General features: G+C 52.0%; 2 protein-coding genes across 4 annotated transcripts in view; both read right to left on the bottom strand.

Annotated features, from left to right (window-relative positions):
• The window catches only part of CFAP65 (cilia and flagella associated protein 65), a 31,870-nt gene extending 19,910 nt beyond the window's left edge, over positions 1-11,960 (bottom strand). For all 3 annotated transcript variants that reach the window (XR_008975019.1, XM_057430005.1, XM_057430007.1), the window contains exons 1-12: positions 11,827-11,960; positions 11,384-11,538; positions 10,613-10,715; positions 9,017-9,183; positions 7,342-7,541; positions 6,524-6,669; positions 5,210-5,432; positions 4,593-4,858; positions 3,232-3,432; positions 2,466-2,828; positions 1,312-1,449; positions 174-419 (exon numbers count right to left, since the gene is read on the bottom strand). Coding sequence is in view for 2 of the 3 variants with exons in the window: in XM_057430005.1 (XP_057285988.1) it covers positions 174-419; positions 1,312-1,449; positions 2,466-2,828; positions 3,232-3,432; positions 4,593-4,858; positions 5,210-5,432; positions 6,524-6,669; positions 7,342-7,541; positions 9,017-9,183; positions 10,613-10,715; positions 11,384-11,538; positions 11,827-11,901 (2,283 nt within the window). In the remaining variant the exon portion in view is untranslated. The remainder of the gene's footprint in view (positions 1-173; positions 420-1,311; positions 1,450-2,465; positions 2,829-3,231; positions 3,433-4,592; positions 4,859-5,209; positions 5,433-6,523; positions 6,670-7,341; positions 7,542-9,016; positions 9,184-10,612; positions 10,716-11,383; positions 11,539-11,826) is intronic.
• Positions 11,961-15,553: 3,593 nt separating this feature from the next.
• On the bottom strand, positions 15,554-27,299 carry LOC130610385 (motor neuron and pancreas homeobox protein 1-like). The gene is made up of 4 exons (XM_057430219.1): positions 27,135-27,299; positions 23,524-24,007; positions 16,735-16,895; positions 15,554-16,180 (listed from the first exon to the last, which is right to left on the bottom strand). Exons 1-4 carry the CDS (start codon positions 27,297-27,299, stop codon positions 15,863-15,865), a joined length of 1,128 nt encoding a protein of 375 aa, XP_057286202.1. The 3' UTR covers positions 15,554-15,862.
• Between the last annotated feature and the right edge of the window lie 486 nt (positions 27,300-27,785).

Here is a 27,785-nt window from a genome sequence, read left to right as displayed (position 1 = left end):
GCACCTTCTATCTGCAGTGTTGACCCTGCCCTACATTTTAAAGGTATTCTTTCATTCCTATTTCCAAAGGGAAAAATCTAAACTAACCGTTAGGAGATATAACAGGTATCACTGTTAAAAGGGAAGATTACAAGGGAACAAAGCTTTGCTCACTACTCCTTCCCTCTCTGTACCTCGGTGTATCCAGGGTGAGAGTTCAGCTGCAAAGGCAAGCTATGCTGCTGTGAAAGTGTGTTAACTGGGTGGGTGGAGAGAAAGAAAATCTGGTGGCCTCCTGGAGTGATGTATCCTGAGCAGGGCTTGACCAAAAGAGAGGGACAGGCAGCTTGGTTCACACTGAAGGTTATCAGAGAGGTGCCAGTGTTCAAGAGTAGCATGCTGCAGTAGGTATCTGTGTTAGGAGCCACAGGAGGAAAAGTCTGGTGGAGACAAGAAAGAAGGGTTGTTTGCACTGGGTTTAGAAAACAGCTTAAAGAAAAAGCTTTCACTGTATTGAATTCCAGGTTCCAACAAGCATTATCCTGAGTCTACGGAAAACTTTGTAAGAGCTTCTCTTCAAAGAAAGAAAGGAAATCACCCAAGGGTATGCAAATTATGGTCTTTTCCATTCCCACACTGGCCTTCATCTTTCACAGGCTCATGGGACCAGTGAAGTTACTTTCCATTATGCAGTGCATTCTGTTTATCTCATAAGTGGGATGCTGCATGCATAGTGACCTCCTGGATTAAGAATGCCAGGAGACTGAAACTTGCTCCAGCTCGTGAATACCAGATACAGGCTGCATGTCCTGGACTAGCTGAGGAGATTTTCTAAGAGGTTCTCAAGATCATTTTTACTGCCTAGAGAGACAGATCTTGCTTTACATCATAGGAACAATACTTTCTTGTGCTATAGAAACATCAGGAAGAATCAGGGAGGCTTCCACTCTACTTTGTAACCACTTGTTTTCCCTAAGTGTGGGTTCTGTGTGCTGCCCTCCATATTTACCTATGTGCACGCAGAGTACTTGAGGCTCCTGGGAAGGGATTAAACACCATTGTCAGTGCCTATATCCACTTAAACAGAAAGGAAGGAGATCCCAAGAGCTTTCCTCTCAGAGCTAATGAGATGCTTAGTGAATCCTGACAAACTGGAGGCTGGGAAGTTAATGCAGGAGAAGGACCATCCTATTTCTGTAATAAAGCAGGAGTCTTCACACCATCAGAAACCACCTAAGCCACATCTAAGGATGGCGCAATGGACACCAAGTGAAGACTTCAGAGGTAAATACTAAGCATCTATACAAAGATCTGAATGTCACTCACACACACCTTGGGGACGTCCAGGATGTACTGTGGGATGAAATGCTCCCGTCCTTCTTCAAACGTGTGTGCTCTCAGCTTGACAGTTAGGCACCAGGATGGACAGATGGTGGCATCTTCCTCAATGTTGTTGTAGTGTCTCAGCACCTGCAGGCATGCAAGGAACAGAACAGAGTGCATGCAGGAAGGCAGTGTGGCAGGGTGCCTTCAAGTGCATTCAACATCACAAGCAGCAGTTCATTTCAATGACATTCTCTGGGGCTGAGGAATTTACATTTTCAGGGAAGAAAGGCTAACCAATGCTGGATGAGGAACATGAGAGCTGCTTTCCCAAAGCAGCTGTATTTTAGACCCAAAAGACCACTGAATGACTTTCAAGCAGAAGGACTCATCCAAGCTACTCTGTAGTACTTGTGTAAAGGTTGCCTTAGGGAAGGGCCTACAGATGCTCCTCTAGTGCAGTTTGAGGTACTTGCAGATGCTAAAGCTAGCACTCAGCAGTGAGTCACTGAAAATAATCAGCTGTCCTTTACCTGAGCCTAAGAACCCCCTGACTCAAAAGTTACTCCAGATAGCCTTCACACTGGCTTAGAAGGGGAAAAATGCAAGAAGAGTAAACAACAAAGTAGTGAAGATCTCTTTCACCTACCAGGATGTTCCTGGATGCTAAAACTCCTGCAATTGCAACCTGTGTGACATGAATCCCACATCACATGGGAGGAGAGGCTGCAGTCATATACAATGCCTTCAGTGGCTTTACTTGTGGAGGCCAGACACAAAAAACAAGTTGCTGCTCATCACTCAGACCACAACAACCATTTTTGTGGAGGCTTCCATCCATGCTAATAGTGCAGTAATTCACAGTAATTCCTCCTTCAGTGAGGTGTACATTACTTCACATTCACTGGGAGTAAGAGCAAGTGTACCTGTCTGCGCAGATGAGCTGTGGCTGCTTGCTGATTTCCCTTTGCCAGGACACAGGTGAAGGAGAAATTTTAACTTACCAGTGTATCAAAGCAGTGGCCAAAGGAGTTAGTGAAGATGCTAGTTTGCCAAATTCAAAATAAAAGGTTCCATTTGAATTTTAACTCCCCCAAAAACCTCTAGCCTGCAAACAGTTGCTAGGCACTCTCTGGCAACTGGTCTTAGTAATGCCTACTAACCTTGTAGAAGGCAAAACCTTCCAGCTCCGCTGCATAGAGAGTGTTGAGCTGAGTGGGCTTGAAAATGACACGGAAGGCTGAGGACTTCAAAGGTGGGATGTCGCACATTTCAGGGCTCACTTGGAAGGTACTGCCATGGCTTAGAGTCCAGAAAACAGTGATACTTCCTTTGGTGTGATTGGTCACACAGAGAGGAAGTGGTTTTACCTTGTGAAGCGGCAGGCAGCAACCAAAATCATACTCCCTGGGGCTGACATTAACATGAGGGGGAAACAAGGCCATGTCGCTGGTTTCACCGTCGTAGAAATATTCAGTCATAGAGTCAACTTCAAAGTATTCTTTAGGACGCTTGTCCTGAGGGATCTACAGGATGGAAACATCTGAATGTGAACAGGGAAAGTGTGCCTGTGGGAACCACCAGGCACTACAGTCCTGATTACCCTCCCAACAAGAGGGCATGCACTTCAGTAACAGTTCCCAGAACAGGTCAAAGTCTATGCTTCAGGGAGGCTCCTGTTTGCAAACCAGTCCTCAATCTGAAACTACACAAAGGAAAAGAAGACTCTGTGACTGAGGTAAAGCCAGAAAGCGGATTACTGCCTGAGCTTGGTAAAGATAGTGTTGGTATGTGCTGGGAACATTAACTAAAGAAATCATTCTGGCACCCGCACGTCCTTCTAGATCTGTTTGGCCAACACAACAGAAGCCCAACATCTGCAGAGAAAAGCACAGGAGAATCTTAGATTCCAGGGTGAACAGATCATACCTCGGGGAGCAGCATGAGGGCTCCCTTTTCATCCATCTGCAACTGCCCATCCTTCAGCATCGCACTCACAATATCAGGGGGGTAGAAGGTCAGCCCTCTCACCGTGTTGGTTCGGTACCAGGAGAGGTGTCTTGCCTGAAGGATGGCTGGCTTAGCCGTGTCTGAATGGCAGGTACCAAAAAAGTCCACATACAAGGGTTCCTGGGAAAACACCAGAAAGAAAAAGAAATAAACAGCCCTTCTGTGATGGCTTTGAAAGTTACACCATTCCGGCATCTCATTTCCCATGCCTGGGAAAAGCTTATCTTATGTGGCCCAAGAACTTTCTTGAAACTGGAGTGAAAGTTAAAGATGCTGAGTGCACAGCTGTACAGCTAAATTTGACTCAGAGACCTAAACAAACAGGAGCCACTGAGGATGCACCTCACTCTACCCATAAGCATTACTAACTGCCTGTCCACATCAGCCCCCTAACTGCTCATAGGAACCTGCACCATGGGGATTCTGCTCAACAAGAGCTTGGGTCCTGCACTTGGGTCACAACAACCCCATGTAACAGGCTTGGGGAAGAATGGCTGGAAAGCTGCCCTGTGGAAAAGGACCTTGGGTGCTGTTCAACAGCTGGCTGAACATGAACCAGCAGTGTGCCGAGGTGTCCACAAAGGCAAATAGCATCCTGGCTTGTTCAGCAGGACTAGAGAAGTGTTCTCCTTCTGTGCTTGACACTGGTGAGGCTGGACCTCAAACACTGTGTTCAGGTTTGGGCCCCTCACTACAAGAAAGACATTGAGGTGCTGGAGTGTGTCCAAAGAAGGGCAACAAAACTGGTGGAGGGTCTAGAAAACAAGTCCTGTGAGGAGCAGCTGAAGTAACCGGGGTTGTTTAGCCTAGAGGAGGTTCAGGGGAGCCCTTATTGCTCTCTACAATTACCTGAAATGAGGTTGTAGTGACATGGAAGTTGATCTCTTCTTCAAAATAAAAAGCCATAGGAAATGAGGCCTCCAGTTGCACCAGGGAGGTTTAGATTGGATATTAGGAAAAACTTGTTCACTGAAAGGGTTGTCAAGCATTGGAACAGGCTGCACAGGGAAGTAGAAGTCACCATGCCTGGAGGAGTTTAAAAGATGTGTAGATGTGGTGCTTAGGGACATGGTTTAGTGATGGACTTGGCAGTGCTAGCTTAATGGTTGGACTTGATCTTAAAGGTTCTTTCCACCTTAAATGATTCTATGATAGGTATCAATGGAAATGCAGTTGGAAGAGATCTCTGGGGGCTACTGAGAGAGGCAAGCCTCAGTGGGTTATATGGGAAGATCCCTCTGAGCTATCACAGCGATGAAGCCACCCTTTGCCTCTCATACCTGATGGTGGACAAGGCACACCACTCTGCGGTGATAGCTGATGGGGTGAGTGGGTCGAAAGGTCACCTTCAACGCTAGTGTTGTTGTGCCCTCCAAGACTCCACAGGGGCGATCCAAGGAGAAGACGCTCCCTGTGACACCAATATCAAATTGGTAATAGGCTGGGACATCTGAGGTGTTGCTGATTTCCAGCATCCGCATCAAACTTTGTCCAAGATTGATCCAGTCAAAGTCCAACGAATCTTGATGCAGGGACACCGAAGGACCTAGCACAATGATATGCAAGACAGATCTGGAACCTGTCCTAGCTGTTTCTATCAACATGTCACAACCCACTGCTGCACTTAACTGATCTTCCCAAACCGGAATCACCTCATCAGCAAACCCACCAGTCCTAATGTCCAGCAAAAGGCAGGACAATCACTTCTAACAGTCTCACGTCTGTCTCAAGCAAGTATAAACCCCAAACGGTACACCAGGGACAACCTGGAGCCGAGCAGAAGGTAAGTCTGTGACTGAGGGCTACGACAGTCCCTAGTCCTTCCTCAAGTACTAGCCCTTCCCCTGCAGTGCTAAGAAGACGACAGGGAGAACAGGGAAGGCTTTCACTCTGGTACCTTTACATGAGCCAGTCACCTTCAGGACAGTCTGCAGGAGGTATCCAGCAGATGTGATAGTGAAATAGTCAGTACTGTGCTCTCCTACTATCTGAGGCTGAAATCGTATGCACAAGACCAGCTTCCCTTTGGCAGGGACAATGCCATGGGACACATCACAAGAGAAAACATGATCTTGAAGCAGAGGATCTTCTGCTCTTTCTATCCTACATGGTGCATCAACCTGCAAGCAGAAAATAAATAGGTTAACAAAGGAGCCAACAAGAGCCAGGATGGCCCTGAATGCAGGATACTAACCAGTGAAGAACTGGGTTTTCAGCAAAGCTGAACACCACCAAGAACACCAAGGTTACCGCAGCACAGCATGGGAGTGCTGTGCAAACCTCTGCCACCCCGTCCTGCTGGAGCACTGGGAGTACTGCTGGCAGCAAGCTCCCACAACGTGCTCACAAGTCAATACAGGAGAATATCCTGGTGATCCCTGGAGTTGGAGTGCCCCTCTTGGTAGGGTGGAGGATGGCTCAAGGTGACTCCAAGGGCCAAAGCAGCTTAAGTGACTGCTGTGAATGGGAGACAGGTAGGTAGACAACAGGTACTTCCACCCACAGTTCCACCTTGTCTGGGGATCCTTTCACAAAAGAAAGGACTGGCACTCTGATACCTTCCTCAAGTCCCTTAGAAAAAAAGGATCCTGGTCTTTTCATGGGGATGTTGACCACCATTGCAGTGTGAACCAGAACAGTACAACAAATGACTAGGTCTTTGCCTCTTCCGAGTTGCAGAGCCTGTGGAGCACTCAGCACTGCTCAGCATGTTAGCAGTCTCTGAGTACATCTATCTTTTAGTGGGTTGAGCTGGTACAGAGAACAAGGCGCCCAAATACAGCTCACTTGACTTTCAGAGCAGTTCACAGTTCACAGGGCTGCAGTCCACTGAGGACAGCAGCAGATCCATCAGCAGCCTGGGACACATACATGCCAATTTAAGACTGCCACAACTGTCACAGGGGACTGATGGACTTGTCCAGTGTGAGTAGGAGAGCTGCAGAGTGTAAAGGACAACAGTGGCTGCCTGATCTGGACCAAGCACAGTGGGAAGAAGACAGGAACTGTCATACCATGCTGCACATGGATGTACCGTTAGCACTGCAGCTGGAAGGCAAAGTTGAATGGCCTGGTTGGTAGGGGAAGGCTCAACAGCTCTGTTTTACTCACATTCCCATTTGGAACAGCATTAAGGGAGATACTCAAAACCACATATCCCAGGGAAGTGTGCCAGCATGAGAACTTCTCAGAAGTCTCCCACTCGACATACCACAGACATGTTGAAGATTTCTACACACTTCTCCACAGTTGTCCCCACTGGCACTGATCCAAAGCACAGCACATCCTGAAACTTTCCAGGTTGTACATCTTCTTTTTCTTCCCCTACCACATTCACCTGCAGATAGGGGTATTTGGCTGTTAAAGGGAATAATATATTGGGTTAAGAAAGAGAGGTGGAATTTCCATCCCTTGAAATTCAACACTCAACTGGAAAAGCCTCTGAACAATACCAGGTAACTCTGAAGTTAGATCCAACTTTGAAGTTGCCCCTGTTTAGAACTAAACAATCTCCCAGCCTTAACTTACTAAACTCAGTCACATCTTTCATCAGTAGCCATGTAAGACACTTCAGGGAAGGACTTGCTAATCAAACCATTGCTTATTCTAGCTTGAATCCAGAAAGCTTCAGAAGTTTTCCTCCATCTCTCTGTCTAGCAGAGACAGACAAGAGAGACTGAGTGCAAAGACCAGGAATTTCTGGAGGTTTCCGCACTATGCCAGTGAACTTCTCTCATTTTTGCCCCTCTGTCAACTTAAGCAGGCTCCAGAAATGTTGGTTTGGCCAAAGCACGCCACAGTGTGTATCAGACCCTGTGTCTTTTCAGATCACATTTTCAAATTGGCAAAAGTACATTAGAGAATTTCACAGGGCACTTTCAAACCATAGACTTAATTTGCTCATCAGTAGGCCGAGCCAACTGTGGCACAGTCTCAAAGCACAGTACCTCCATTTATCCCTGTGGAATGCTATTCCATAGTTCGGGATGATACACACTTCTTTGAATGTTAAATGCAATAAGGACTCACACAGGGCTTTTAGCTGGATAGTCCTCTTTCGTTTCTCTTCACTTCCAAACCAGCATGTTGCTGCCACATCATACACTGCAGCCACCTTGGGTTGGAAGACCACTTTGACCATGCACTCAGCACCTGGGTTCAGTATGCTGTAGTTAGGAATCATGTAGAAAGGGCTTGGCGTCTCCCAGTGAAACACAGTGACGAGATCACTAGGAAATGGAGACACATCTTAGGTGGACAAATGCATCTATAGCTGCCTGTGCAATCACACAGAGGATGGACCTTCCCAATAGGTTGTTCAGTTAGGATGTGAAGCAACCACTGTTGAATGGCAGAATCCCCAATGCACCTGGCCAAATATGTGATGATGAGAAGAAATTTGTCTCTAGTTGCTGCAAATGCTCTGTTCACACGTTCATGAATCTTAACTATTATCTGTAAGGACTCTATTAATGACCATAAAATTTCTCAGGTTCATCATGTGACAGAAAAAAAAAACCAAACAAACACCAAAAAACCCAAAACCAAACCAGCTCCAGAATGAAGTATTTGCTTTTCCTTCTACTTAATTCCAAGTGAACATTTGTTCCTCTGTTATATGCCCAGGTGAGAAGAGAAGAGCAAGCTGTTTTCTTAATACCTCATTCAGCTCTCAAGAACTCACTTTTCTTGTTTGATTTGTGCAAAGAACATGATACACCACCAGCTTTTCATATTTTATTGATTCCAAGCTGTGTGTTACCATCCATATCCTCCACCACCACCCTGGACCTCTCAAATAGAAAAAATGAATTATCTAAGGGGAGAATGAATTACTTGAAATGGTTTCTGGCTGACACCTTGCCCTGTTGAAGGTACATGTGCCCTCAGTCCTTTCCACCTGCCACTACAGCAGGTGACTTCTTTGGGGAGTGCATTTCCCAGCTAGTAAAAGTTATTCTGCTCCTGCTGTAAATGGTTGGAAGTACACCTCCTCCTTGCCTGGGCACTTTTTCACCACACTGCTTTCTACAATACTGCCCGAATGACTGTCCTTCCCTCATTAAAATAAGACAGTCCTTGGTACTTGCAAACATCTTTGCTTCTAAATGATGACTCCAAGTGCCAGAATGCTGCTACTGCTTTGAGAAACTCCATGAACCTAAGAGCAGGCACTGGGAAGACTCTTCAATTTCTGTATTGCCTGCCTCCAAATTAAAAAGTTCAGCTCCAGCACCAGAAACTCCACTGCCATCCCTACAGCATCCCCGTGCTGAGGGAAGATTGGTCAAGTCATAGAAAGATTTAAATATTTCCAGCTGAAATATTTCCAGCTCATCTCTCCCTGCTCAGCTGGGCAGGCTGCCTTTGACTAAGCAGAAGCCCAGACCTCTGCTTTGAATCTGGGAAGTTAATGGGACAGCATGTTGGTCCCCAATTAGTTCATGTGCATGAAAAGGTTCTCAGAATATGCTGGAAACAGACAAGATGTGAAGTGCCAAGATGTGCCCATGGCGAGATCCAATCTGCACCACCATTTCTGCTGCCTTTTCTGCTATGAGCTCAGAGAAAGCAGGTCTGCTGCCTGTCAAGGCAGCCAGCAGATCCAAGAACTGGAAGGAGCTGCATTCATTGGAGAATCCAAGAAGATGGCAAAATATCTGACAAAACAGAAAGGGGCTCTGCCCAGCTACATCTCACTCACCCGATGTTGCGCACAGGGAATGTTATCTCCATGACATCGTGGACAGCGCACGCAGGCAACTGGACAGCAGCTGGGAAGGACAGACAAGGGTGTGGGAGCGTAGCACGCAGGGTGACAGAGAACTCACCCTCATCCTTCTTAAAGCAGATGTTGTCTTCGTACTCCCTCTGCACAGAAAAGCAAGGGGATACAGCAGTTAGATGGGCTCCATCTTGCAGGTACTACAGCTCCTCCCATGCACACCCATCACCTAGATTTCTGAAAGTGTCAGGGAAAAAAACATCAGCAACAGAGGCACCAGAGGAGGTCCCTGTGCAGGAAGGAGAGCATCTGGAGAGCTGAAAAGAGGCAGGCACTGAGGAAGGTGCTCAGGCATACTCCTCACTCTGTCAGGGAACACACAAACACCCTCAGAATGAGCAGTTGAAGTCCACATTTGTTTCACTTGAATTGTTTTGATGCAGAAAGATTTCTTTCAGTGTTTTCAAAATCTCCATTCAGCCAAACTGAAGCATGCACAATATTTCTTTGAGCTTCACAAACACAGAAATACCATTTTGATTAAGTGCTTTGTCAGCTAGAGACCTAAGCAGATAACACACAGCTTAAAGATGCAGCATTGACAGGACTGTGTACAAATAGCCCCAGGACATCTGCTAACCAGCCGAGATAGAAGGAACTGCAAGATACATGTCTTCCATGCTCCCCAGTTGTTACGTTTTCTGAGTACCAATTATCAGCTAAGAGACCTTGGGCACTCAACACACACGGTCCTTGCTCTCTCTAAGAAAGGGAGCCTCCTGCTCCACTGGTTAATGGATGTAGATGAGCTATTCACTAAAATTGAATGAATATGAGCTATTTCATAAGAGGAACACTGAACAGTTCAGAAAATCATGATGCTAAAGGAGCGGGGTACTGGGAATTTATCCAGTGATCACACTCCATGCCTAGGACTGAGATTCACATCAAAGACATACAGCTGTGGACAAGAGCCAGAGATCAGCGCTCAGAGCCAAGAGAGACACCAGAAACAAGCTGAAAATCAAGAAAAAATGGATGGGAAAAAGAATCAGGAATCACCGCTGTTAAAAATAAAGCTTAAAAAACCCACTCCATCCAAAATAAGGGAGGCCCTTCACATATGCCTTATAGAAAATCAGTAGCCCTTCAATGTACAGGCTTTGGGGTCTCCTGTAAGAAAGCAGAGAGTGAGCCCCTCAAACCAAGGTTCTGCACTCAAACCACCCAGCTGAGTTTCCCTGGAATGAAACCAGATATGGACAGTTCAAGCGCTTTATCTTACTGATTTCATGGCCAGAAGAAGCACTTGAAAATCTGGGAATACTTTTTGTGAGGATCCCTCTCATAGCTAATGGCAAACTCTGCAGAGAAGTCAGGGGTTAAGGTTCTCTGAGGTGCTAACGTGAGGAGAGCAGGAAAATCCCGAGGCCCAGCCTTTCTCTGCTAAAACCTTCCCTAAGGACTCATTCATTTAAGTGAAAACAAATCAGAAAGGACAACAGAGGCAGAGACCCACTGCCCCTCTGGAGGCCAGCCTGAGCACTGAGAGCAGTTTTGGTATTGCCACTTTACCTTTTCAATGGGCCGGAAAATGATGGGCAGAGTTAAGGACATACCAGGTCTCAGAATGATCGGCTGTGGAAAAACAGTGAAGAAGAATCTCGTGGAAGGGCACCTAAAGATTGAAATCAGAACAAGATATTTTGTCTGAGTGCATAGAGCTGTTAAGTTAAACAGCATAAAAGAGAATGAAAAACATCAAACCCTCCAGACCTCACAATTAGAAGTACTTCACACAGCTGTACCATGGTAGCAAATCAGCAGAAACAGGGGCAGAACCCAGGTGTTCTGAAAACCCATTCCCAGCTCCTTGAACAATATTTTACATTCCCAGACCATGCAGCATGAGCAAAACACATTGGGCAGAAACAGTTTCACAGCAGAGAGGGTCACAGGGAGTACTGGAGTGGCTCAACATCCAGTGGATCTCCCTGGAACAATGGTTTTAGGATACACTGGCGACTGGCTGGCATACATCCACAATTAAAATCTCACCAGACTGGAAATGCTCACAGACAGAAGTATCAGCAAAACAGAATTACAAAAAAAAAAAAAAAAAAAAAAAAAAAAAAAAAGGATGTTTAATTTAAAATACTCCTGCCAGAAACAAGGGCTGTAATTCCAAAGCTTCTGAATTATCAGGTTTCTCTCATGCTATGTAAGTGTGCATGTGCTGTCTCCAGCTGAATCTGAGAAAAGGTGCTGCTGGGACTGATGCAGCAGGAGGGATGAAGATTCAGTGACAGCGTGAGGAGAACAAAAGAGAATGAAACTTCCACGCACCTGTAGCTCAGCTTCTGGGTTTTCTCATGAACATTTTTCAAGATCAGGTGTTTGATGGTCTCTTTTCCAAGCTCCCAGCCATGCCACCTGAGTGTTTTGGTTACCTCAATGCCCCAGAATACTCCTTTCTTCTTCTTTGCCTTTCCTGCAGACAGCTTAGGGAGTTGCAACGGGGACATTAGGAGTTTGGGAGGGAGGGGAAATCACTCAAACAGCTGTTTCTCCATGCTAAAGGTTGCCGACTCTAGCAAAGGACGGGAGGAGCCGCCTTGCAGCGAAGGCTGTGTCCGTAGGGGACACCTCCTGGCCACAACGCAAACAACAGCTTCTAAAGGATGCCCAGGGAGAGTGAAGCAAAGCCTGAAGGGCTTTTTGTTTTTGTCGCCTCCTTGCCCTGCCAGTAAATCCCCGCACCGCAGTGGCACCTTTGCTTCCCCACTCACCTTCCTGGTGCAACCATAGGACAGCCTCCGAAAAGCGTCAGAGTTTTGGGACTCGCCATGCGCCTGAGCAAGCATCTGAGAAACCAGAGGCAGAAGTCCTCACATGCTGCTCCTGCACCCAGACAGCCTTTGCTGCACCGCCGGGCCTTCCTGGGGCTCGGGATGGCACACCTCCCTGTAGTGTTCCCAGTACTGTCCCCATACTGCCAGCTGAGCCCAGCCTCACTCACAGCTCAGACCCCTCTGGCAGAGCTCCCTTAGGCTGTTATAACACAGCCCTGTGAAGCCCACGATAGACCCACAGAGCCCAGTGGAGCAAAGCCCTCTCTATAGCCTTGCCTGGCCCCCTAAAACTCCAGATCGATGGCTGTGGCACTGCCTGCTCCCTACAGCACGAGCCTGCCCGGCTCCCTGGGGCACCACCCAGTCCCCTGTAACAATGCCTGGTCCCCGCTGCCGAGCCCGGACCACGGGTCACCGCCAACCCTGGGTCCACGCGGCCAGCCCAGCTCCCTCAAGCCCTGCCTGGCCCCACCTCGGCTCCGGTGGGGTCCCACCGCCCCAACGAGAGCCCTCCTGGGCCCGGCCGCTCAGCTCCACGGGAAGCGGGCCCGTGTTGCCATGGGGACCAGACGCGGCGTCGTCGTCTCCCGGAGTAACGACGGCGGCCGCCTCGGGTCAATCCCCGGTGAGGGCTGCCCGCGGCGACCACCAGGGGGCAGCAGAGGGACGAGAAGAGCGGGAGAGATGAGGGGGAGATAGGGGTGAGCGGGGCAGATGGAGGGGTGCAGGGGAAGATGGGGGGACTCAAAGTCAAGTGGAAGGGTGCAAGGAGCAGATAGGGAGGTCTCATGGGTGCATGTGGCAAATGGAGGGATGCAGGGGGGAAATGAGGGGTCTCAAGAGTGCAGGTGGGAAGTTCTCAGGAATGTAATGGGGGAGCTGAGGGGTGCAGGGACAGATGAAAAGGGGTGCAGTGGGGATATGAGAGGGAGCAAATAGTGCAGGGGCAGATGGGGACCGGGAGTTGATTGAGGACAGGGAGATGGAGGGGGGGAAGGTGGTAGATGGAGGGGTGCAGGGGATGCCGAGGTGGAGGAGAGAGCTCAGGGCTGATAAGGATGGATGCAGGGGAAGGAGATAGCATACAGCTGAGTCAGCAGATGGGGTGCCATGATGTACGTGGGTGCACAGGATGAGGTGAGGAAGCTGTGGAACTAAGTTGGGGACAAGAGAGCATAGGGTGCAGCAGGCTGGAGTGCTGGTGTAAGAGTGGGTTGGCACCTCAACTAGGCCAGGTCACCGTGAGCTCCTTGGAGCATCAGACACAAAAAGTTCTGACCACTGCCACAAGAAGTCGTGAGGCCAAGAAAGGCAAAGGGACACAGGGGGTGAGCCCTGGCTGCACGAGCCCATCCCAGCTATGATTCCCATAAGGTACCACCACCACCATGGGACACTCCTGCATCTTCGCAGTGTCCTGGAAGGCCCTCAAGGAGCAGGAGGACCCCCGTGTCTTTAGTGAGGAGGGCCAGATAGCCCTCCTGTGATGTGCAGGCAGCAGTGGGCAGGATAGCAGGACTGGACATGTCTCACAGCGCAGGGAGGGTGCCAGGGCAGAGGCAAGAAGGAGATGCAGCTTTAATCGCATTTGTCAATGTTCACAATGTGAGTCATCCAGCTCAGCAGCTGTAAATCTGCGCCCCAACTTCTCCAGCATCAAATCGTGTCCTCCATCCCCCCAGCGCTGGATGAGTGCTTGGCTCCTGCAGAAACAACCTCATAAATAACAGCAACAAAACAAACCCTTCTGCAGCCACAGCAGGCCCGTGTCCACCAGGCGTGGGATGAACATCTCCCATCTATCACTTTAATGACTGTACTCTGGAAATTAAACCTGTCATGGCCCATCAAGGTGAACGTTTTAAGCGTGTGACATCCCTTCAGCTCCGCTCCTCCTTCCTGACACTTTTGTTGTTGCTGTTCTTGCTTTCCTTCTCTCCTTTTCCTTTCTGCCCCTGCCACCATTTCCCCCCATCTCACCCCCAACCCAGTGTGTCCAGCTCCAGCCTGTGGTCCTCTCCATGCTCCCCCACTGCTGCAGGGTCATGCTGTACATCAGTCGAGTAGTAGATGTCTTTGGCCCTGAGGCTCCAAAAATCATGGGCTGGCATCTGCCAGCATCTCCATGCCCAGACCTGTGTGCCTGCTGTCGGGGGCACAGCTCCCCTGGAGCAGTAGATCTTTTCTGTCCTGCTGTCCCTGCAAGGGCAATGGTGGGGAATTGGGTACCATCCTTTCCTAGTTCTCTCTCCCATTCTCCTTTCCTGCCCTGTCTCTCCCCTCCTCTACATTTACTTCTCTCCTGTACCATGTTAGACCAGGCATCACAGGCTCCTGGCACTTGGTCCCTACTCTGGCTCACATCTTCCTCTTTAGAGCAACAGCTGCACCTCCTCAGCACCAGAACGCCCCCACTGGGCATTGCCAGGATCCGGACACCTCCTTTGTGGGCACTCAGGCCCTGCCGTGCACTGGGATGGGTTGCCTGGGGACAGGGGACTCGGGCACCAAGGATGACACAAACCTAGGGGAAAGCTGCTGAGCTGCCAGCAGCCACTGCGGGTCACTGTTACCCCACACTCCTGTGTGTCCTATCCATCCATCCATCCATCCATCCATCCATCCATCCATCCATCCATCCCTCCCCATACTCTCCCAATATCTACTTCCCCTGTCCATCCCTCTGTCTCAAAAGCATCACATCTGTCCCTCTGTCCAGGATGCTGCTCCACAGCAGTCCCAGCCCCAACCCTGCAAGGTGACAGCCCCACACCAACCCTCACTTGCCCCATCCATTGCTGACTGGCTGCCAGAGGTGACACGGGGCTCCCCAGGGGCTGCTGCCCTTCAGCAACTCCCACCTCACGGCAGGTTCCGTGGGCAGGCAGCATCCCTGCCACTCTCAGGCAGGGACAGGGAGAAGGTGATGTGTCTCACTGGCAATAAAGCCATTATTGGGGCAGGAGATGACGGAAGAGATGCTCACTTTCCTCCTCATGCAGACGACATAGGAGATCTGCTAGGAGCCTCTAGCATGCTGAGGACAGGGGCAGCCTGCTTGCTTAGGGGCAGCCAGGACTTAATCCTGGTGCTTCTAGGGAGGTGGCAGGGGGTGTCCATTGTCACCCTGCTATCAGGGGTTGATTTGAGCCCAGTGAGAGCCAGCAGGGTCCCAAGATGATTGTGAAATCAGCCCGTGAAGGGACTCAGAGAGATTCAGATATCACCATAGAAAAAGTGGGGCTTACCACAGCAACGAGTGCTCACAAACAGCCTGAGCGCCTCCCTAAACTGAGGAGGGCTCCGTCCCCACCTCACTTTGGGGAAATGCCATGCCGCTACAACCAGGCTAAATGCAGCATGGGAAACAGCACTACTGCAGCCAATTAATAACCAGCTCTGCTTTGCAGAGTTGGCAGTTTAGGTTTGTCCTACAAGTGCAGACCCCACCAGGGACACTGGAGATGCAGGAGGAGATGGGGCAGGCTGCCACGCATCCTGGGCATCCTCCTTCCCGGCAAGGGGAAGGGCAGCTGGCACCATGCACGGATGCCCTGCTCCAGTCGCTGTTGCATCTGCAGGGAAGGGCAGTGCACAGCTGAAGGAGGGTCCAGGGTCTCTCCCCTCCAGCTGTGTTGTGGGCTGCCAGCTGTGCAAGTCTACTGTCCCCACCCGGTTCCCCAGGGACGATGGCAGGGCACCGCAGCTCAGGAGTAGGGCAGAGCCTCTTGTCCCCTAAGGAAGAGCACAGGCAACTGGATAACAGCTTTATAGGGGAGGGATGTGGGGACTCCCCCAGGTACACACAGAGGAATAATTACGAGTTAAATAGGATCCAAACACACATAAGTTAAAGGGGGGGCAGGAGCCCTGCAGCCCCCCCTACTCCGCCGAGGCACAGTCTGTGTCTGCCAGCAAAGCGACCCCAGACACCACAGCCCAGCCCCTCTCCCCGGCTGGCTTCATCTGCCTTTCACAACACAGAGCCAATCTTCCTCTTCGTGGCATCCATCTCGTCCTCCTCATCTTCCTCATCCTCCTCATCCCCCGAGCAGGAGGAGTCCGGGCCATAGCTCAGCTGGGCGGCGCTGCGGTGCAGGAAGCCCGAGCCGGGGCTGCACCCCATAAATTCGGTGCTTTCTGTAGCTTGTCTCTGGGGCTCGCCGGACAGCAGCTTCTCGCAGGCTTTGCTGAGCCCTCGTTGCTTCTCAGCTTCCACCTGAGCTCCCTGCTCCTTGGCTTTGCGGCTCCGCTTCCACTTCATGCGGCGGTTCTGGAACCAGATCTTGACCTGCCGAGGGAGAGCCCCGAAGGGAGAGTGTGTCCCTTTGCTCCATCTTGCCCCCACGCACCCCCTCTCTCCTCACCTTCCCTGCATGGAGGCCCTCCCAAAAGCCCCTTTGTTGCGAGTCATCCCGTGGTTCTGCAGGTCTGTGCAAAGAGGCTGAGGTTGTAATGGGGAGAGGAGTCCCTGTCCTGTGAGGGCTGCTCCCTTCCCCCTGTCTGACTTCTGCAGGACGCCCAAGCACATGAACCAGTGTATGTTAGTTTTAGCCCCACAAAAAGCCACCTCCAACAGTGCGGTGAGGGATGAGAAGGCTTTGAAACCCAAGCTGGAGGCTGTGGGTAAAAAGAGGAGCAGTACTTCTGGGGTGCTCTTCACAAGAGCCTGGAGCCCACCAAACAGGTCTCTGTGGGAGACACCCTGGAAGTGGTGCTGATGGGGCAGTGGAATGTGGGGCTGGTGGCAGCTGAGCAAGGGGCATCAGCATTGCCCATGACCTTAACGCTTTGCTCCCTGGCAGCTGGCTGGTGCTACACTCCATCCCCCTGGGAAGAAGGTACCTGTGTCTCAGTGAGCATCAGCGATGTGGCTACCTCAAAGCGCTTGGGTCTGGACAGGTACTTGTTGAGCTTGAACTGGTTCTCCAGCTCCAGGAGCTGCTGGCTGGTGAAAGCTGTGCGAGGCCGACGGCACTTCCCCATCAAGCCAGACTGTGGGGCTGCTGTGGAGCAGATGGAAGGTCAGGGGACAGCAGGGCTGGAGGGACATCCCCTCGGCAAGTAAGCCCGGGATGAGGAGGAAAGCGAGTGTTTCTTCCCTCATCTCCTACCTCAGTAATGGCTTTATTGCCTGACTGATAGAAACCAGCAAGATACCTTATCAGGCCTCGATGTGCAGCTGGGATCAGTCCTGTGACTGGAATTAATCCTCCTTTTTTTATTGCCAGGCGTGCAGGTGGCTGCCCAACTGCCAGGGGCTGCAGGCAGGGCTGCCCGGGAGCACCACTATCTCCCCCGCAGCCCTTGAAGGCAGCGCGGTGCTGAGTCAGGAGGCAGCGGGAACAAAGGGACCTTTGAGAGTCCAGCGCGGGGTGGCTGCCGCCCTGTGTTTGATCCCTGCTTATCTCCTCCCGGCTGGCTTTATTGTCCCCCCGGGGTTCAGCTTTTACTGCTTCCCCCAGCACCACAGTGGCAATCATACCCAGAGGTTTGCAGCTGGGAGTAAAGTGCTGGAGCGGTGGAGGGGGGGGGGCACTAGCAGGAAAGGTCCTTGGCACATCCCCACTGTTGTGTCTCAGGGGGAAAGGCAGAGCATCATGGCCCCAGAGATGTCCCCGCTTGGGAAGGGTCACTTCAGCTTGACCACTTTACAGTGCTGGGGCACTATCCACATCATCTCCCTCAGATTCCATCTTTGATCCCAACCTTCCCATCTCCAGAAGTGTCCACAGAACCCTTCACAAACACAGCAGAGACACATGAGGTAGGAATTTATGAAGGGGTCAATAATCAGTCATGATCCGGGTTTGATCCCAAGTACCTGGATGCTGCACAAAACAGGTCAAACAGACAGAGCCCAGGCTGGGCTGACTCTGCAAACTCCTCATGGAATGGACACGACCCTCCTGCACCTGCAGCCCCACGGTGCCAGGAGAGGCAGCCATGGGACCCACCTTGCAGCTACGGGCCAGTTAAACTAGGGACTGAGTAGAGTCACTCTGTGCCAACAGCTCTGACACACACACACACTATTTGGCATACAAAGCATATACAAGGCTAACTAGATGATCTTTAGGTCCTTTTCTACTCTAAGATTCCATGAAACGAGAGGCTCAAGATTTTTGGGACAAGTATGAATGTTGGATGAAAGATGGCTCAGCTCTGCAGAGCTCGGCTGCCATCTGGGCTCTGGGCTGCTGTGAATGCTCTGTACAAATCCTTGCTGGATACAGGAGACCAAATAGACCTGAAAAGAATCCCTTCAGCTAGGGAAAGGAGGTGACACTGGGACCAACACCTGTAGGGATGGGGTAGCACATGCTAAAACCTCTTGCAGCTCCTCGGGGTGGGAGGAAGGCCAGAGTTGTATCAGAAAGAACCAGAGGGAAAATTCATTTAGTCAGCATTGGTTGGGTCACAACACAAAGCAGCTCTACGTATCTCTTTCTGGGCATGGTGTGTGGAGGATGCTTTGGAGAAAGAGAAGGGAAGAGGGTGTACGCACTTCCCAGCATCCAGTAATCTGAGACTTCTATGCTTTCTTGAGCTAGAGGCTGATTTTCTAGGGGTGAAGAAATATATTCCCAGCCTGAATTCCCCACCCCAGTGCAGAAAGTGGAGGGCTCAGCTCCTAGGGCACTGCATCCTGGCTCTGGGAAGCACAGAAATCCTCCAGACCACCCTGAAAGGCTCCTCTGTGCCTCCTTCTGCAAGTTCAGATGTGGCCAGACTGAAAACAGATGTGGGAAGAGTGGAGGACAGAAGTGAGTCTCGATCTCAAATGCAGTGATCTCTGTCCAGCTTCAGAAGAAGCAGGAAGGCAGCTTGCTTTAACAACACCTCCAAAAGACTCACTCTTGGCTGGTTAAAAGGCTGGGAACTGCTTGGTCTAGCAAGGAAAAGAACAGAAATCTTGCTCAAAAGCCAAATAAATCCAAACAGGATATATCCCAAATGGCTAGCAATGAGGGGACTGACTGCTGGAGCATGGTCCCTCCAACAGCCCCAGATTCTCCATCTCAGTGTCTTCAATTGGATTTCAGCTCAGCGGTTTCCATTGTACAGATCCTGACTTCCCTGGACACCCACCCTGTCTCCTGCCCCTGTGCTGACAAAAAACCCAACTCTCAAACCCTTTGGTGGTGGTGTCGTACAGCTCAAGCCACCACCAGTCCAAAGCTCAGCCTACACAGCCACCAACAAAAGCATGTCAGTGTGGACCTGAACAATCAGAATCTCTGGCCTCAGACCTGCTGTTAGCTTCCCTGAAGGGCCCTGGCTCCTTTGTGTGGAGAGAGTATGAAGAAGGTCTTTAATTTCTCACCAGGGAAGGAGCAAAGGGAGGAGGTGGAGAAAGTGGTGTCTGAGGTACCAAGTAGATTCCAGTTTCCTGTACAAAGAGGAAACTATGCCTTGTGGCTGCTAGTAGCTCCAGCCTGTCCTGCCAGTGTGTTCTGTGGAGTCCTGTACCCTGCTGTCCTGTAGCAGTCTGGTTGGACAGTCTGATAGCAGTATGCACATGGACAGCATCCTCCCAAGAGATGCATTGCAAGCATCCCCCCAGGGATCACCCCTCCCAGTCATTGCCAGCTGAGCTATGCCACCACCATCCCCATCACAACCAGCATCCCATAAAAAGAGTAACTCTTTGGGAATGTTTGCCCTCTTATCCAGCTCCTACAAGAAGATCAGTGACTGCCTCAGCATCATGCCTTTGCTTGCCAAAGGATTTCCTATCTGCCCAGACATCTCCTCCAGTGCTACATCCAGGATCACAGCTCATCTCAATATCCCTGGCAGGATATATATCCAGCCTGGCAAGTCTTGGACCCCTAATGGGTGTTCATCATTTGGCTGCAATACTGGTAAATAAATGGCTGGCCTGGAGCCAGGAATGCCCTCCGAGTCTGAGGCCAGGAGCTCTAGAAGGCAGCTGCCTCCTGGATAATTAGATAAAGCTTATAAAGAATTGTTGGTTTATTTGATACAGTTCCGTCTTCTTGATAACAAGGGTAATCCTAGGTTGATATTAACCCACTTGATTTTAATTTGGTTTGTTTAGCTATAGTTCACTTAACTTTGTGGGCTGGCAGATAAAGGAGAGGAAATTAGCACCCTTGCAGCCTTGGAGGTGTTTTTCCTAATGTCAGGTCTGGCAGGGGAGAAGCCTCATCAGCACTGGGACCATCACTAGAGTCTTCTGTTGGCCTGCCGGCAGCCCTGACCATTACCCATAGGGCAGCATGTGTAATGGCAATTGCTACCTCTGCTGTCTCCTCACTTGCTCCACCATTGACCCTTAATTGCTGCTTGCCAGCTGTTTTCCAGTCCATGTTTCCTGCTGATGCCAGGCTCTGTGCACCTGGTGGGCATTGGAAGATGTTGCTTTTGGAAGCAGTTTGATATTTTTCTTGCCTACTGTCATAGCCCAGCATAGCCCATCAGCCAGCTCTGTTGCTGCAGACAGTACCTGGTCTGGGCTTCAGGCAATTAAGGTGGTGAGTGGGTGATGCAGAGCAGCAGTGTCTGAGGAAAGCCATCCAAGCACCAGGTCCTTCATGGGGAATCCTTCACTCTTCTTGAGAGTCTGAAGCTGGATGTTACCACTCTCCACGCCTATCACTCTCCTCCAAGGTGGATCTCTGCACCTGGCTCCCATTGCCATGCTGCATTTTCATGCTGGTAGCCAGGGCAAATAAATCAGAGTTCCCAGAAATACTAATAGGCACAGCAACCCAGTGCCAAATGCTCCCCCTCTGTGGTTTACGAGGTGCTCAAAACCCTGGGACAGGGACCCAGGCTGGGAGCAGCAGAGCCTGGGCAGGCAGTATCCCTGCTGGCTGCAGTGAGGGGATGGCAAGTGCTGCCCACGGCTCCACAGAGGCACCAAGTGAGGAAGGCACAGCACCCACTTGCATCACAGCAGGAGCACTTCTCTGAGTGATCCCAGCACCCAAGCCCAGGCCAGGTTAAGGGTTACTGAGTCTCAGATCATCTCCCTGGCATCCTACCTCCCTCATAGGCAGGTAAGAGCAGTGCAAGTGTGTGAAATGCATCCCACAGAGCTTGCAATTTCAAATCAGGAGCTGTCCTGCTTCTTCTCCAGCCCTGACTGTCCCCAGGAGACTGAACCAGACCATGCCTGCAAAACATCTCTACACATGCAGCTAAAGAATGAATTAATTCCAGAATTTACTCCTGGAACCCTCTATAGAAAAATCATAGGGTGACTTCCCTCTGGGATACCCAGGAACATGTCCTAAGAGGCTGATTTGACTCTTCCAGCTGTCTGTCCTGTCCACTACCACCTGGAAACCTAACATGACCAACACTGGCAGCATAGTCACTTGTGCCCTGCAAACCTCAGCCAGGCACGTCTGTAGGTCTGCCTAGGCTGGGTGTTGGGACAGGATACCAAGGAGCCCCAGGCAGCCCAGAAGCCCTGTTCCAACAGCAGGAGGCTCCTGCCCAGCCCACCACCCTCTGATAAATGAGGAAGGGCTGTGGAGTAGCATGGCCGGCACACTGGGGCAACACAAGCCCACGCAGCTGTAATACAGCTGAGACCAGTCCTGGTGACTACAAGGACAAGGCATGCTGCAAAGAGACCGGCTTTAGGAGCTTGCAAGCGAGGAAAGGCTCAGGACACACTTGAGAACCTAAATCCTTCCAGTAGACTTAAACAAGAATCTGAAGATGGACAATGAACAGGATCTGATTACACGGTCCTCATGGAATTGAGAATAACACAAAACAAGGACCAGGATCCATGGGAGAGTAAGTGTGGAGAGGAGAATAGATCTCAAGTAAGCGTAAGTCTACCAAGTCTCAAGTGATGTTTGCGGGGAGGTACAGGAAGGCAGAGCAGCTGCAAAAGCACAACGCCTCATCCTTCTACTTCAGGAAGGCATGAGCTCAAGCTCTGCACCCAGCTTGATCCCTCTGCTATGAGTCAGGGGGACATGTGGAATTAAACTCTGAAAGCCGTCAGAATGGAAACCTGAGCAGGAGGAGATGGAAGCAGCTGGGTCAGAGACTGCTTTTTCTCCCCTGGAACTACCGCTGGGGCCCAATTCAGTGCTTCCCACAAGACCCACATTAACACGCTCTTCCTGTACATCCTAGCACAGCCCAAAAGCTCTCCACAAGTTGTTCTCATGCAAGTGATTTGAGCTTTGGTTCCTTTCAACAGGGTTTTGGAAACAACCAGCTGTGGAGTAGATCCTGTACGTGAGAGAGATGGGGCTGATATACACGTGCAAATCTGATGCACAAATATCTCTACATTATCCTAGCCAGAAGCTGTGCTCAAGGGCAGGTGCTGTGGTGTGATCCCACTCTGGTGAAACACAGTCCTGGGTGAAGCTACCGGGATGCTGATACCGACAGACCCCGTGAGAGCAACACAGCCTCTGCAGAGGAGTGGGAAGGTGTTTCACCACCTAACAAATAAAAGATTTTCTCCCCCTGCTCAATATGTTTGAAGAGTGCACACAGTCGCTCTACACTCTAAGGTGCCACCACTTCATAGCTAGATCTATACTGCATGTAAATTCTCTATTTTTGCATCCATACAGTTTATTTATCCAGCCTCTAAAATTTATTTTTTCTTATTGGCTCCCACATTATTAAGACACTGAACTGAGCTAATAAATCCAGATACTCTGCCGGGGGTTTGTCAACGAGACACTCTTGGTTTATTGCCTACTGGCCGAATCTTTGCGGTGCCCAGACCCTCTCTCACCACAGGCACAGGGCAGGGTGACACTACCAGAGGTGGCAGTGATAATCCCCGGTGAGACAAGAGCCTAAAGTCGGTCCTTGTGATGTCCATGCCCTGAAGGACACCCCCCCACCCGCGGCCCATCACTGCAGGGCAGGATCCGGTGCCTGCCCGCAGCCCTGTCCTTGCCCACAGTGCGTGTACAGAACATGCATCCTTCTTCCATGCCAGCAGGAACCGGGCTGGGCTGGAGCCGAGCACACCGCTGGGCTGCCAGGTTCTCGCAGCTCCAGCCGGCCCCGGCTCTCCGGCCCGGCAGACCCGGCTTCTCACCCCACGAGCGGAGCGCGGCAGCAGGCAGGAACCTGGAGCAGCGGCCCTCCCCCAGACCGGGGGCCCTCATATCCTCCATGCTCCAGCCCCGGCGGGTTCGTTCCCAGCCGCACCGGGAAAGATTTATTCGTTTCCCGGTGCCGGTTCCGGACACTACGTCTTTATTTTCGTTTCTTCCCGCAACGGCAGAGCCCGGCGAGCCCGGGAGCGGCTCGACTCTGACGGCACGGGGGCAAGGTTGGGGTAGGGCAAGACTCTCCTTCGGATTGGATTCCCGGGGGCCCGCAGCCCTCGGAGTTGTACGAATCACTGACACCCCCCCTCCGCCGCCAATGAGACCTGAAAACTTGCCCTGACTGGGGAGCAGGTCAGTGCGCAGCATGAGACTTGCACTGGTCAGCCAGGAGAGCTAATCGCCCCGCCGGGGTCCCGACAATAACTGCCAAGAAGCCGCGAAGGTGCGGCCTCGGAAAACCTCAGCTCTTCCGAGGGGACCTGCTCCCCGTTGTGCCGGTATTGGAAGGGGCAACAGCTGCGTCCTGACCGACGGGAGGGTTGGTCCCCGGGTCACTCACCGTGGAAGTCAGAGAGCCTCGGCACCAGCATCCCAGCTCGGATCCAGTGCTCCAGGGGGAAGGAGCCGGCCACGGCCGCCTTCAGGTGCTCCGCGCCGGGCGGCGGCAGGTGGGGGATGCCGGTGTAGGAGAAAGAAGGGTGCTGGCTCCCCAGGGCCGGGAGGGGGTACACAGCAGAAGGGTACAGGGCCGGGAGGGCGCCGAGCCCGGGGCCAGGGAGATGCAGCAAGCCGGGCTTGGGGACAAAGCCGGCCGCGGCGAGGGGCGCGGCAGCAGGGAGAGCCCGCGGTGAAGCGGGGTCGGAGCGTCCGGCGCGGTCGGGGCTCTCGGGGCTCAGCCCCGGTGGGGACCCGCTCCGCGCCGGCTCTTCAGCCAGAAGTGCCTCGATGCGGAAGTTTTGGGACTTCTCCATGGGCTTGTGCGTGGCCCAGCCCCTTGCGGAGCCGCCGGCCGCCCCCCCCCCTCCCCGCACTCCGCCGCTCCCCTGCCAGGGCACAGCAGGGCCGGGCAGCCCCGGCGGGATCCCGCCGCGCCGCAGTCCGCGGGGCTGCCCTCGGGGGCAGCCCTCCTTGCCGCTCCTCCTCCTGGGCACTCGCTCGCCCGCTGACACCGGGGGGGTTTTAACCCTCCCTCCACCTGCCCCGGCTCCCCATTGGCTCCGCGCCGGCCCCCCGCCCCTCCGGCTCTGCCTGCCTCCCCGCGGGCCCCGGCCGGGCTCTCCCCTCCGGCTGCCTCATCCCCCGGCCACAGCAGCAGGGACACTCCGGGGCCTGACCCGGAGCCCTCTGCCCCCTCCCCAGCCTCACAACCCAGCACAGCCCTGTTGCACACGCGGCTTGCAGAACCAGCCGCCCAGGGTGCTGAGCCCATTGTCCCAATGTAGAGCCAACCTCCCTTTCCTCAGAGACCCTCCGAACAGAAGAGGGTCTGTGGCTGTAATGGCTGGAAGAAAACTGGAATCAACAGACTTCAGCACGAGTAGGCAAAGACCTGCTGGACTCCAGTTCTCCCCTGGCTCTGCAGAGCCCCCAGGCACTTGGGGGGCAGAGTGCCTAGCTGGGAGGGCAGGGAAGGCCCTCACCCACTGGCAAGCTCCTTCACACTCAGTGCAAAAGGAATCACTAGCAGTACCCAGCTCTGCCGTGTCTTTCCTACTGCAACACTCAGGGCCAGGGAGATCAATGGATTTGAGCTGGACACGGAGGCCACCACCTTCCATCACCCATGTCAACAAAGCAGGTGCTTGCAGGCAGATCATTTGCTTGATCTTATCTTTCTCAGACAGGACACAGCTTGGAGAGCAGCACCAGGGAAAGGCGGACAGGAAAACCTTTGCTTGTCTGAGACATGGGTGAGAAGGAGCAGAGCTAGCCCAGAGGGCCAGATGTCCTGGCACTGGTGTTTAGGTAGAACCAGAGTGCCAAGTGCATCTGTGTGTCTCTGGGTCCCACTTTGTTATATCATGCTGGCATAGTGAGAAAAGCCTCTGCTTGTTTTACCCAATGATGGGTCCTGCTCTTCGGAAGGCAAGTGAGAAAGCCATTATTACCCTGCCTAAATATTATGGTGCCTAAAAGGGAGCTCCCATCCCTGTATTTCTTCCCCGTTAGCATTTCCAGCACTGCTGTATTCCCCGAGCAAGAGATGGGTCCACCCCCCTGTATCCTGTGTTCCACAGAGGCTGCAAGCAGTTGCCCAAGGAGGGAAAAGGCAGGAGTATGTGGAGTTTTCCTCAGCCTCCTTTGCTTTCTCTGCTCAGTAACCCCAGGGGCTTCTCTTCCCTCTGCCCACCCAGTCTGGTGTGGAGCCTGCTGGGCTCCCTGCACATGTGTCACCCATTGCAGGGAGCTCTAAAGGTCCCACGTGTGGGATAACTTCCTCCTTTCACTTCCTGAGCCTAGCACTCAGGAGCTTCACTGGGTTGGCCCCAGACTCCCCCTGTGTGGGAACAGATGCACAACTGCCCCTTTCCAGCTGCTTTTCTGGGAGGGAGGAGGGAAGGAATCAGCCCTATGGACAGCCGAGAGCTGGATTTGCTCAAAAGGGTGTTTGGGGTGTATGTCACCCCATAGTAAAACACCCTACTTGGACAGAGGGTTCAGAAGGTCCCTTTCCACCCTCAGCACCTGTTGCCATACCATCTCTCCACCATCATGCAGGCTGTAGGGCTCTCCCCAGTCCCAAATTCACCCCCCTCTGCTTTCTCAGGACAGAAGCCAACATCCCTGACAAACAAAAGGACCCCAAGCCCTTTCACTCTTCCCGCCATGGGAGTAGCCAGCCCTGACAAGCAGCAGGCATAGGCAGACAAGATTTGGTGAGCGAGCAATGGAACAGCCTGGCTCCCAAGCACAAGGGAAAAGTGCAGCAAGTATTCAGGGACCAGAGGGCACAGGAAAGGTAGGACAGCTCTTCTACTGCCGGTCAACAGCCTGCAATGGTGACAGAAGCGAGGAACCACCACTTTCTTATCTGAGTCCTCAAGACTGGCTCCTAGGATTGCAGTGGCTTGTTAGCTTTGCACAGGGAACATGCATTGATACCCAGGGCAGAGATTGTGGCTGCTGCACTGGGGTACAACAGAGAAGTCACCACCACGGGATGGTAGTAGCCAGCCCAGGAGAGGCTCAGTAACCACTGCCAAGCCTTGAGCACAGTGTGGCTTGGACAGTGGGAGCAGGGAGTGAGGCTCATTCTGGGGGTCTGGGTCACAGCACAGAGTCACAAATTACTGTCCTCATTGAAGTCCCCTGTACCACCTAAGGAGGCTCTCCAAAGACAAACAAGTCCTCCAAGAATCAGCAACCCAGGCTGGTGCCCAATTCACAGATCCCAGGGTGATGCAAGCACAGGAAGCCAAGCTGCAACCTTGGAATTGCACAGGCAAGAAATCTTTGCAGACACCAGCCATAAAACCTGGGTGAAAACATCCTAATGAAGAAATCTAGAAAAAGCATTGAGGGAGCTCCTTCCTCAAGGTGAACCAAACCCAGACACTGGGACACTGCAAGAGGGTTGTCCAGGGCTGCAGCAGCTGACACACAGCCCACACCATGCAGGGCAGAGAGCTGGAACCCAGGGCTGTGCACACAAATGCTGTGCCAAGCAGTGGTCGGCAGAAGGGGTGGGATGCAGCCAGTGATAGATGCCAGGATGCTGATGAGTTCACAGTCTTCAAGGTCGTTAATCAGATCAGAGCTGGATTAAGTTGTCCAGGTCTGATTAGCTTCATTTCCAGCCTCAGGAAGGAGGGAACTCTCTTCTCCATCCATCAGGTCCTCTGGTGACAGCTCACCTGGTCGCTAACTAGATCCGAGAGTTGTAATATGTGAACATGATAGCAGGCTGGCCCCTTACCTCTGCCGAGCATCCTTCTCCACAGAGGATCTAAGGCAACCCCAAACATCAGCAACAGGTAGCAGACCCCAGAATATCAGCCAGCAAGACAGCTTGCTCCCATAGCCTGGGGACACAAGGCACTATGGACAGGAGCTACCCTAGGAAATCACCCCAGTTCAGGAGGAGGTGGAGTTTAAGGGGGGTTGTTCCCCACCAGCACCATCTTGCTTCCAGTCCCCCCCACAGGTCACCCCAGGGCCTCCTCTGCTCACCGTGGTAGCAGAGCGCTCAGTGTGACTGGCTCTGCGAAACAGGTCAGCAAACACCACCTTGCTGCTGTGAAGGTCTTGGACACATCCAGGACCGCTCTCCTGAGGCCTGTACAGAGCTGGATGGACCAGCTTGAAGCCTTGAACCAGCCAGAGTGTTTCTCCCATCTCCACATCCCTCGCTGGCTCAACCCACCACATCAACACCTCCTCTGCCTGATGCATTTCACACTGTGCCCTAAAGGTGTCTGTGCTTAACCATTTAGTATATTCATGCCTAGCAAGTGCAGACCAGTGAGAGGTCCATGTTGCCCAGGCATAACAAGGTTGCTCAGCTCCCTCACCTCTCTGGGAGGGCCTGATCACAGCATCCTTTGCAGGGCAATGGGCAGCACCAGGAGTGGTCACACAACCCAGGGCTTCCTGGGACTCTTTCATTTGCCCAGACGTTTTGTGGGATTTTCCTGGATGTGCCTCAGCTGGACCTTCAGAGCCCAGTCTTTCTTCAGCCACCTGAAAGCAGCAGCCACAGCATCTAAGCAGAGTGGGTGTAAAGCCCTGCAAAACCATTCATTGTTGACCTGAAGGTGTCCAGCTAGACAACTGGAGCTCTTTGCGTTATTTTTCTTTCCATAGCCTCAAATGGATTTTCTC

This window comes from Pezoporus wallicus, unplaced genomic scaffold, assembly GCF_028554395.1.
Source record: "Pezoporus wallicus isolate ANWC-B61680 ecotype Strahan unplaced genomic scaffold, APGP_CSIRO_Pwel_v1 contig_5261, whole genome shotgun sequence".
Classification (NCBI taxonomy): Eukaryota; Metazoa; Chordata; class Aves; order Psittaciformes; family Psittacidae; genus Pezoporus; species Pezoporus wallicus.
The sequence above is the reverse complement of the archived record's forward strand: the minus strand, read 5'-3'. Positions and strand labels throughout refer to the sequence as shown.